Source organism: Parasteatoda tepidariorum, chromosome 5 (genome assembly GCF_043381705.1).
Source record: "Parasteatoda tepidariorum isolate YZ-2023 chromosome 5, CAS_Ptep_4.0, whole genome shotgun sequence".
NCBI lineage: Eukaryota > Metazoa > Arthropoda > Arachnida > Araneae > Theridiidae > Parasteatoda > Parasteatoda tepidariorum.
In genome coordinates this window covers 81909278-81920918 of record NC_092208.1, presented here as the reverse complement: position 1 = coordinate 81920918, position 11641 = coordinate 81909278, and the positions used below count along the sequence as shown (strand labels likewise).

Sequence of the window (11641 nt, the reverse complement as noted above, 5' to 3'; positions counted from 1 at the left end):
TATTTTAAGGGGGAGGTTTAAATGCAAACTTACTTGTTTAATGCATTGAAGCCTCCAATTCAGATTGTCAGAGTTCCAAATTTTATTTATAATAAGTTCATATATCAGAAAAAAAAAGTTCTCATTCTAAGCATTTTATTCCATGAAACAATTGTTACATTATCACGAAGGAAAAAAATAAGGTTCGTCTTATATGAATAGAAATTAATGTTTTTATATTAAAATTCGTCTTTCTTTATAACCGGCGTAAACAGCGAACACACCAATTCTTGGGTTAATTTTGAGCCAAAATCACAGGACAAAGGAATTCCTGGATCAAGCAAGCCCTCGTGGAGGACTTTTTGATGAACCAATTTCCATCTGTGTTACATGAAGAAAACCCTTCCACGATAAATACAAAGGAAAAGGGATCATCCATAATCAGACTACCACAAAGGATATTTCACGGGAACACTGTGGTCTGTGCGAGTCAGGAACACAATTCGTATCAAACTACCACCTCTGAGATTCGAACCTGGGAATTCCATTGGGAGACGAACTTTTTATCCTCAAAGTCACCGCGGTTCCGCCAAGGAGATTCAATGTTATAACAATCATTGAACAGCCGACCCAACTTTGATGGTACGACTATCAATGTTGAACTCCGTAACCTAGTAATTTTTAATCACANACAAAATAGAATAAGCATCCCAAAAAAAGCTATGTTTAACAAATAAGACAAAAAAATACACATCTTTCTTATTTTTCATCAACTGCGCAGTTAACTTCGTCACATCGGACTACTAATTTGATCCGTGTTGAGGCCTTCCTTATTCTAGGAGGTGTTGCTCTAACCCATGATCCGCCTGCCACTGGATATATTTTACGTCAGCACTGTAGTCTGCGCAAGCTGGGAGCAGAATTCAGATAAATCAGCCAACCCTGGGATTCGAATACGAGCCACCTCATTGGAAGGTTGCGCGATCTATCACCTGAACCACTTCGGCTCAACAGTTAATGGGAACAAAAAAGTAGAATTGGGTCAAGTCTCACAACTGTTTCGTTTTGTCTGTAAATATTTGTGTCAATTTTTGTTACTTGAAGCCAAAAAAGGGGCGCAGTTTGCTTTGCTTCGTGTAACAAGCCCTGCATCGAAAGTAACAATCTCGCTTTAATGCTCTAAGGCATTTAATCCCGCTTTAAGCACGGGTTACCATAAATATCCTTTAGTAGTCCAAACGTAATGAGATATTTCGTATTTTCAACCACTGCGCAGCTTAGTACCCCGAACGTAATGGCATCTTTTTTATTTTTCATCTACAGCGCAGTTAACTTCGTCACATCGGACTACAAAATCGATCAGTGCTGAGGCCTTCCTTCTTCTAGGAGGTGTTAGATTTCGAACAAAATTGAGGCAAATATTTGATTTGGCTGAAGGCTCAGTTAACTTCGTTACGTTAGAAAATTAAAAGCTGTCTACTAGAGTTCTTATATTTATTATTCTTCTAGTTGTTCCGCTGATTGCGATTCCTACCATCACCCGGCGATGCTGTAAGTGAGGGCTCGCTGATTGGTCTGTGACCTTCTTTCGGCACCATGCGATGCTGTAAGCTTGCTGATTGTTACGTGACCTTTTTTGTTTTATGACTGATACCTTCCCTTGGGTTCCCGACTTTCCTATGCTCGTGCGCCCTTGCCTTGTGATTCTAGGCAGTTTTCTGCAATAGCGACGGTCATTTTACAAATGGGCAGCACTGAGGCGGACTTTGAATTTCTAATATATTTATTCTGTCTAGAACAATTAAGAAGCTCTCACTTAATATCAACAAAATCGAAAACAATAGTCTAAGGAAAAGCTGTTATTTTTTATGGATAATTTATTTCAGTCTATGGTGAAATTACTGCAGTATGTATATAGTTATAGTCATAGAATCGACGACTCTCGGTAAATTTAAGACGTCATTCTCGGAAGTGCTATACGCGGTAATCTTATTTGTATTAAGAGAAAAAAAAATTATAAATAATTCAAAGATTTTTTGAGCGAAGTAAAATATTTTTGCTTAGCTAATTTACTAGGTCTTAAATAATTTCAAATGGGGAAATTTCAGTTTTTTATTCAAATAAATCAATGATATTTATCACGTCGTAACTCAATAAAATGAACATGTTTTTGTTCTATTTCATATTTTTTCTCACATTATAATAATTTTATTCAAATTTCAAAACTTGCCTAAACATAAAAATATACAAATTTGATTTTAACTCCCCAATGATTAAGGGGTCAAGGTAACATCAGAACAATGATTCTTTATTTTGTTATAAATAAATCCCTTTCAGTAGCATAAAGTGCACATTAAATAAAATGATTATTTTAAAAATAAAATTTTTATACTTCTTAAAAATCTTTTTTTAGCATAATGGTTACGGCTAAAAATCTGGGTATTCATTTGATGAGATATCAATTAGAAAATTACTTTAAAGTTTTATCTTCAAAAGAAAAAAAATCCCTAGGAATTCAAATAACATGTAAATACCAAAGAAGTAAACACTTGAAAAAAGTTTTGTTTTTCCTGAAAAAACCACTATTTTTGCCAAACAACCCTCAAAACTTAATAAACAATCCAGATAAAGATAAGATTAGAATTATTTAAAACTTTAATGTAAGAAATTTTTTTTTCCTCGATGCTTTTGTCTAAATTTGGTTATTGTGGCACCTTAAAATTAAATTACAAAATCCAATAAATTAGATTTAATGCCATAAACAATTATTTACGACTTCATAAGATACATTAAAGCAGTTTATCGGTGTAAGGAAGAATCATGCAATATAAAGCATAAGCAGCAGTTCATTATAACTAATTTAAAATTGTTACAGAAAACAATTTAAATGACTAACAATGACTTAAAGTCATTTTTTATTATTATTTACATTAAATGCGCAGGAATTTTTCTGCATTCAAGTATAAATATTTAGGAAATTTAAATCATATAAGAGTAGGGTATTATTGAGAATAAATAAGCTTCAACTGCCAAACATATTTAATTTTTATTTCTTTCAGTAATAAAGCTATGGCGTTTGTTTTATTTGTTTTCAAAATAATACAAATTTCAGCTTGTTAACTACATCTTATATTTATTTGCGAAGATATCGTTTTATACTTGATCTCGATTAATCAAAATTTAAAAAAGACAAATGTTTTATTTAAGTACGAATCTTTTGTTAATTTTATAAAGTACGAATCTTTTGTTAATTTTATTGTATAATATTCGCTAATGGACAATACATGAAACATTGTTATTCCTAAACATGACTTCTTTTATTGTGTAATTTAAAAGCTTATAAAGTCAGCAAAAAACAATAATTATCAAAAAATAAAAGAAAATTATTAAGAAATAAAAGATGAATAACACTTACTCGACTATTAGCTGTTATTTGATTTTAATTTAATATATCCATTCATAGTCACGTTTAATTCTTTCAGTTCCATGTTTTTAGGGAATTTATAAACTGGCACTTATATAATAACCTTTAAATCTTGGTACATAGGTCATTATTAAAAACCATAAAATAATGACATAGAAAGAATTCAATAATCGATGGTCAAACGAAGCTAGCTATTCTGGTGATCAATGACAAATATTTAAAATTGCCGGCAAGTCAGAACCACTGTGAGTGTCGTCACAGACCTTGGTGATTCCAACAGCCTTATTTTTCGGTGGTTATGCTAGTCGATAGTCATTTTTATGACTTGTAATACAGCCCAGGGACCTTTCCTCTTCTTTTTATCGCACACTTTGGATATAGCACAGTTTGATCATCTTCGCTAGAGGAGGAGTATAGTCTTCTCGGAGTATATTCAAGTTCGTATTTCGTTTAAATTTACATTCAGTCTAATTCTTAACCACTTGAGGAACATGATCATTTATATATATATATTCTGCCGAGGGATTTTATTATGTATAATCCAATGGAGCTTAAAAAAAACAACAACATAGTTTTGAAATTTTATTAACTTAATCACTACCATGTTTAGTAATCGAGTACTTCCTTCAAGGTAATTATTTGATTTGTAACAAAAATTATATCTTTTTCAGAATTTGTATTATTTAACAAAAGTTGTACTTTTTACGAATGATACAGAAAAAGCTTATACACTTATTCATAAGTATGGCCTATTACAAAAGTCCATAAGTACAAGTCTCCAACTCACCTTAAAAAAATGCTAAAATTAAAGATGCAAATAACGTATATTTATAACAGGCTGAAAATCACTAATCTTTTTCAATAGCAGTTTTTTTTGGTGTTGAGGAAAATACATTTTTCTGTTTAAGCTTATTGTTATGGCAGTCCGTGCTGCTAAAGTGACGCCAGTGGATGGCACACCACGCAACAAAGCATGCACATTGCATGTCGGTAAGCAGAAGTTTAGATTTTCTTATTTAAACATTACAAAACAATATGTTTGGAGACCTTGCATATAAATAAAAATGCAATAGACTTAAAAACTTAACTTATATTATAACCCTTGACTTATATTATAACCTTGTAATTTTGAACCCAATCCGGAAGACAAGGAAACTTCGAAATCAAGTAATGGGAGAAATTTGCCTTCGTGGAGGACTTGTTGATAAAACTAACCCGCATATGAGTTACACATAGAGAAAACCATGATCCATCTATTATTGAAAATATTCTAGGTCAGCACAAGCCAGGTATGGAATTCATATCAACCAGTCACCACTGGTATTCGAACCCGGTTAACCTCATTGGGAAGCAAGTGCTCTATCTCCCGAGTCACCACAGGGCTTACAAAACACACTTTTAGAGGTAGTAAGTAGAGTCAATGGAAGTAATAGGGTCAGTGGACAACTAGTCAGTGGCAATTTAAAGCATATGGGGCCGGTTATTTATTCATAACACGCTGATGCCAACTAAATAAGTCATTCATACACATAGGTCATTGAATACGGTCAATATTCAGTGACACAAATAACCATTGGACATCATCACACTAGTTTTTCCCCCAGCTAATTTAACATCAAATGTGAGTAATCGACTACAGCAACAATCTTGCTATAAGGACAGTTCCATCTCACATAGTGAATTGTGGTTATAAGACTTAATTATTTGTATTTTTGTTTGAGACATTTAACTTTGAAGCAAGAAATCAAATATTCTCATGCATGAAACTTTTATTGTGAGATAATAGCGAGTAATACAATATCTACATGGATGAGTTAAATGAGTTAGTTAAAAATGACATAAAATTGTTCGATTAAAAGAGTTATTAGTGAACAACAGGATTCAGTGGCTCGGCTTTAATATTAGATAAATCTAATCTAGCATCTAATTCATCATCCACTTCACCCACAACAGCCCTGTAAAAAAGTTTATGATAAACTCATTTCTTTTTCACCAGACAAGAAATTTATAAATCTTATTGAATTTTACATTCATTTAAAATTCATTTTAATACTGTTGTTAAAGTTCCTTTTCTAAAATAAAAAATCAAACAAATTCTGAAGGCTCTCAAGCTCAATTTACTAGTTTTTATGTTTATCTCGATGAAGCAAAACTAAACTATTTGTAAAACTCATCACATTTTACTTAAATCAAAATAGTTAAATAAGGATATTAACTAAGTTCTTTTTATAATTATTTAAAATTCATTTTTAAGACAGATAAGAATCAAAGAATGTTTTTTTTATATCATCATCATATATGAATAAAGAATTAATTGAGCTTATTCAATCTAGAGTGTTCTTAGATAGTAATGATCTAATTAACAGATCATTAAATAAATATTTGTTGAATTTTCAGAAATGCCGATGAATTAAAATTATAGGGAATTAATGTCTGATTTTAATAGGTAAATTACATATGTTAAATTATTGTAGCAATAACTATAAATTTAATTTTTACTGGAGTCTCACAAAACTGGCTTAATATTGCTTAAGTAGCAGAACTGAAGTTAAATAGTAAACTTTATTTGATGGTTTATGAAAGTTGTATTGGTATATGCCAGCTGATTTAATTTTTTTTAGATAAAATGACTAATTAAAGGGTTAAATACTGACTACATGGGAGCCACTACAGAAAATTTTCAAGACTTCACTTATTTTTTTAAACTAATTAATGCAGTCTAACATTGTTTACTGGAATTTTGAAAAATTTATAGCGTACTGACAGCAAAATTTACCTTTTTTTCTGACAATAGCTTAATAATTAAATCAATAATTTGGTTATTTTTTTCTTAAAAAAAAATATATATATATATTTCTCTCTATTTTATTAAATTAGTTTTTGACAGCAAAAAAAAAAGAAGAAAAAAAGCCAACCTTGTCTATTTTTTTACATCGTTCACTGAATAATAAACTACACATTTTTACCTGAAACCAGTCATACCTCCTTTTAACTCCATCCTTCTCTATTTTTGGTCCAAGCACCATTTTTCTTTTGTAAAAAAGAATCTTGGTTTAACTTTGGCTAATATTTGAATATGTTGGGAGGGGGGGGGTGAGGAATGCAAACTCCAGGCAGATTTGGACTCAGCTATAGTGCAAATTTTGTTTATACTAACAGATGTTGAAAGTCAATCTATCTCATTTGTCAGGACTTTGAGAATAAGATTGACAAAAGCAAGATAAATAAAAGTTCAGACACCATTCTTTCATTGCAGTGTGAAATCATTACTTGATCATTTCACAAGCATTTGTAAAAAATAACAATTTCAATAAAACTTAACATTTATTTTTAATTTTTAACAGAAAATATGTTACATTTTTTAGAATAAAAAAAAATAATTAAAACAAATGTGAAAGTGATATTAATTAATAGAATTTAAATTTAGTCCACTGATTTTTCTCAAAACTGATTTCAGTGTGGCACCCATGTGACTAGAATTAAAAGAAATTTGCATACAGTTAAGACTTTTTTTTAATTTTTTAAATTTAATCATTATGGAACTATTTAACTACTGCATGCACAGTATGAAGTTATGGCTACAAAAAATGCTATAATTTTTTTACACAATCAAAATGTAAAATATTTTATAATATACTTACACATTATCTCCTCTGACAATATACAGGCCCAAAACCACCTGCTCAATTCCTTGGGATGAGCTGTACACCCGCTCATGGCTTTCATCGAGGATTAAATTAATGGTCTGATCAAATCCTTTCAAAGTTCCCTAAAAATGGAAAATCATAACAAGAACAATTAGTCATTAATGAAACAAAAATATCAATATTTTCTCTGCAAATTTTCATTTCTAACAGAGATTGATCCAGTTCCAGGGGTCTGTCCAGGCCGAAGTTACTACCGTTTAGCGGTACCTTTACAAATTCAACTTTATTAAAAACGGTAGTTTCACAAATTCAATTTTAGGAAAAAGGGTAGTTTCACAAAATACTTTTTCTTAAAATTTTATTTTTGTATCCCTTAAGAAGCGATAAATCCATATTGTGTTGATTATTTAATATGATTTTTAATTTTTCACAAATTATGTCTAAATTTTCACAAAATAGGTAGCTCTCAGAAAAACCTAGACAGACCCCTGAGTTCAGATTTTTAAAAAAATATTAAACATTTCTTTTTGCTAGCACATTTATGCCTACTACATGCATAAACAATAAGAATAGTATATTTTCTATTTTAATATGGAAAATATGTAAATGTAATAGGAATGCTTGAATGTAGTTGAAAAACAGCTTCTTCATATTTAGATGGATGCAAACCAAGAATGGTGTCAGATAATCAAGTCAAATATCTCTTACAAATCGGAATTTTATCACAAATAAAAAATACTACAACAAATATTATTCAAAATCCATGATTCAACAAATAATTCAAAATATTTATTGAATTATTTCAATTCCATACATAATTTAAAATAAACTTTAATTTTGAAAAATGAAGTAAAAAACAATTTACTTACTACTATATTCCGTCCATCAGCAGTTATGATAGAAACAGTATCTAAGTAAAAGTTAAAGTGTATCACCAATATATCTTGAAAGTTAAATATAATTGAAAAAATAACAAATAGTAAGTACTCATTCTCTAATATAAAGAGTTGTAAAATGATTTTTCAAAACACAAATAATCTATAAATACTTTTCTGTAAGTACTTCATTTGAATCAATTCAAAAGGAACTTTAATCCGTTATTGGGAGAAAAAACTATTTTGATCCTCTGCAGAGGGGGTGGCAGCCCCGCTTCATTAGCACGACGACCCGTCCGCGAGCACTTAACAGCTATACAGTTTAACGAAGACCAATAACACACACCCAAAAAATTCAATATAGTTATTCAAAGATACAATTTAAAAACATATAGTCTAAAAATGAAAGTAACACAGCCTTGCAATAAAATATTATCACTTGAATGTGACTCATAATTCATATAATTACAAACCGCAATAACTATCATAAAAATGAGACTCACACATGTTTCGTGAATAAGATTGACAATACAACATTGAAATATATTTAGCTATAAGCATGATTTGACCTCATTTATGAAATTATTTGACAGTGAAACCAAACATTGTTTAATGCTAAGTGTAACTGATTAAAAAAAAAATTGTCTTCAAGATCCTCATGCTTTACAATAATATAGTATTTTTTTCTTCTAATGGCAGGCACTGAACTTTTACGTGTTTTGCCATGGAAGATACCACAAGTATTACTCATGTAACATTACCCATTGGACACCTGTGAACCTAAGTCACGAAGGCGAGCAACATTACTCACGCCACAGATACCCATTTATAGGGTGAGCCACATTCACACAATAATGAACAACACAGAGAGAACTATCCACGCCCTGAGCAGGATTTGAAATTGCAGCCATTGGCTTCGCAGTCAGGCATGCTAGCCGCTCGACCGTCTGGCCGGCATAATAATATAGTATAACATATGTTGAAGTACACAACTTCGCAGTTGATTATGTTGACAAAAAAGAAGCCAAATTTCAATTGTATTAATCCAGATAATTTTAATTTTTCTTTTTAAAAAAACAGAAAATAAATTTCAAGCTGGAATTTTATAAAATTGCATACTTTCTGGAGGATATGTACATCCAGAGAAAATTTCCAAATCAGTACTGCACCAAAATTATAGCTAAATTTTGACTATAAATGCGCAGTGGTATTCCATAAATTAATAATATAGAAGGGAACCACCTGAAAGAGACCTGGGCAAACCACATTAAAAAAAAAATATTTGCGAGTGCAAAAGCCCTTAGGCACCTTGAGGATATTGTTGGTGTGAAAAAGTACCGATACGGAAGCATTCCCTACAGGTAGGACTATTTTACTTATGCCTTGCTTTGATAGTTGTAAGTTACAAACTGAATAAAATAAAGAATCCTCATGACAAAAATTTTAATGCGGCTTTATTTTAATGACTGAAAAACAAATATTCATAAGAAAAAAGCTACACATACATTCTGTGTGTGATAAATTCACTAACTTTAAATATACCAATAGTTTTAAATATTAATGCTTATTTTTATATTTCAAGGGAAACTTGATGATATGATATAAAGTACTTTTCCTTATCCCAATTGATACAGTTAAATTAGTTTCAAGTATCTGAAAAGGTAAAATAAAAAGGATACGATTCACATAACTATCTAAGGTAGAAGCCATTTCAAAAGAACTGAATAATAATAATAACAACGTATTTTTTAATGAAAAGAAATCGTTTGTTTATCTTATTTTCTTGCTTTCGGGTGACTATTTCTGCCTAATTCAAATCGACAGATTTACGATCGAAACCTAGCTCGCTTAATGCGCTTTAAGCTTACACTATGAGAAAATCGCTTTATTTAGAGAAGTATATTAACAGAAATAGACAGCTAAATGCGTATAGACAGTAATCAAAATAAACATCTTCGAAATGTGATTTTTGTATTTAAATAATTATAAATTTATCCGTTAATAATCGACGAAAATCTCTCATAATGTCTAAAGTACTTTTGTCAAAGCATAAAAGAGCTAAGCAGTGGGCTGTTTTTTGCCGTTTGTGGCATGTATACGATGCAAAGTGGCAAAATCCATTTGACTCAGCTGATTTAATCGCTAAGTATCTCTCTGGAAAGCACAAGCCTATATTTCACACTCTCAGTGATTGTGGAGATCATGTTGTTGTGATCAATACATCTGAAATTGCTATGCCTGATACTGAATGGAGGTACCGGATGTATCAGCATCACACAATGCGTGGCGGCGGAGAAACTTTTACACCTGCATGGGAGTTACAGAATAAAGATCCAACTAAAGTAATGTGGAAAGCCTGTTATAAAGCTTGTGGTCCTACTTTATTGAGGGGTACAAGAATGCAGCGCTTGCATCTTTTTCCAGATGATGTTATCCCTGAAGAAATTAAAGTGAATATTTGTTCTCAAATAAGGCAGCTTAGACCTGTGCCTAAGAAATTAAGTCAATATACTCAGGAAGAATTGAACGCATTTCCTAAATTATTTGAGTGGCCTGAAGATTACTGTAAACAATAACCAAATTAATTTGTTAAATCATTTAATGTTTATTCTTTTTAAAATGTACTAGTTATGTGTTTGTAGAAATAACGAGTAATTATTGAAAATAAATCTTCCTTAATACAAATGCAGATAATTATTTTTAGTGCTTGTTATTTTGAAAAAAATGTTTAATCCAGGTTCAGAGTTAGCATGATCTAAATCACTTATATTTCTTTTCAAAAATAACATTAGGTCAAAATTCTTTTTTTACAGTATTACTTATAAATAAATTCTTATGATTGTGCTTTATTTTGAACTCTGATTTCACCGAGACTGTAGGGTTTTTTCCTGTGAAATTATGAAATGGGATTATAAATGAAAATTATTATTGGTCAAAATTGATTAAAAGAAAGAGACCTATATGGAAAAAAATGTGAAATTTATAAATTAAAACTTTTGATCAGTTGTACAAAAAGTAATTTGTTGTTTAATAAACATACTTCAACTACAGCCGTTTAAATACAAATTTATGAAATTGATTCTTCCCCTTCCTTTTCAGATGTAAATAATTTTTTCTTTATTTCATATCTTACTGACGAACTGGGCCTTTGTTCTTACAAATTTATGAGGGTGTGCTTGCAAAAAATAGAAAAATCTTATGCAGAGCTCATTCTAAGCAGGGTAAACAGGGAGCAGCACCCTGCTGCCCTTTTAGTCAAAAGGATCCACCCTGTTGCCCCTGAAGTAAATTCATACCCTTTTTGCGCTTTCTTTCCTCAACCCTTCTTTAATTGCAACTCTTTTTATTTAGTTTGTCAATACATACATAGTTTGTCAATACATAGATTTATATGGGAAAGGAAAAATAGCCATCACACCCACTTCTTGCACTTGTCTTTGAAAGTTTGCAGTTACTTCCACTATCTCTAAATCATAATTATTATTAATCATTTTAATTATTAATTCATAACTACAGACACTTAAAAACATACATTATTTTATTAATATATGCTTCCATTTTAAATAAATTACTAAGCTAATTAGCTCATTAACTCGATATATGTTAATGAAAATTAGTAATTAATATGATTGCTTTGCTACTTTTAGTAAAGTAAAAAAAAAAAAATTTCTTTTACTAATTGACAATGTTTTTTAATTGAACGTGTAAAGCCCATA

General features: G+C 30.6%; 2 protein-coding genes across 2 annotated transcripts; one reads left to right on the top strand and one right to left on the bottom strand.

Annotated features, from left to right (window-relative positions):
- Window positions 1-5154: 5154 nt before the first annotated feature.
- Window positions 5155-9747, bottom strand: LOC107442184 (U6 snRNA-associated Sm-like protein LSm8). The gene is made up of 4 exons (XM_016055678.3): window positions 9605-9747; window positions 7920-7960; window positions 7045-7172; window positions 5155-5358 (listed from the first exon to the last, which is right to left on the bottom strand). The coding sequence occupies exons 1-4, from the start codon at window positions 9633-9635 to the stop codon at window positions 5268-5270; spliced, it is 291 nt and encodes a 96-aa protein (XP_015911164.1). The 5' UTR covers window positions 9636-9747; the 3' UTR covers window positions 5155-5267.
- Window positions 9748-9833: 86 nt separating this feature from the next.
- LOC107442183 (mitochondrial ribosomal protein L13) lies at window positions 9834-10610 on the top strand. Its single transcript, XM_016055677.4, has one exon. It carries the CDS (start codon window positions 9950-9952, stop codon window positions 10499-10501), a length of 552 nt encoding a protein of 183 aa, XP_015911163.2. The 5' UTR covers window positions 9834-9949; the 3' UTR covers window positions 10502-10610.
- The last annotated feature ends 1031 nt before the right edge of the window (window positions 10611-11641 follow it).

What these genes read in the sequence shown, in the direction of transcription:
- LOC107442184 (XM_016055678.3), bottom strand. Translation starts at nt 9,635, where the DNA reads ATGGCTTCTACCTTAGATAGTTATGTGAATC. An exon ending in CTGATGGACGGAATATAGTA is followed by an intron (nt 7,173 to 7,919) that starts GTAAGTAAATTG and finishes TTCCATTTTTAG; the next exon opens with GGAACTTTGAAAGGATTTGA. An exon ending in ATTGTCAGAGGAGATAATGT is followed by an intron (nt 5,359 to 7,044) that starts GTAAGTATATTA and finishes ACTTTTTTACAG; the next exon opens with GGCTGTTGTGGGTGAAGTGG.
- LOC107442183 (XM_016055677.4), top strand. Translation starts at nt 9,950, where the DNA reads ATGTCTAAAGTACTTTTGTCAAAGCATAAAAGAGCTAAGCAGTGGGCT.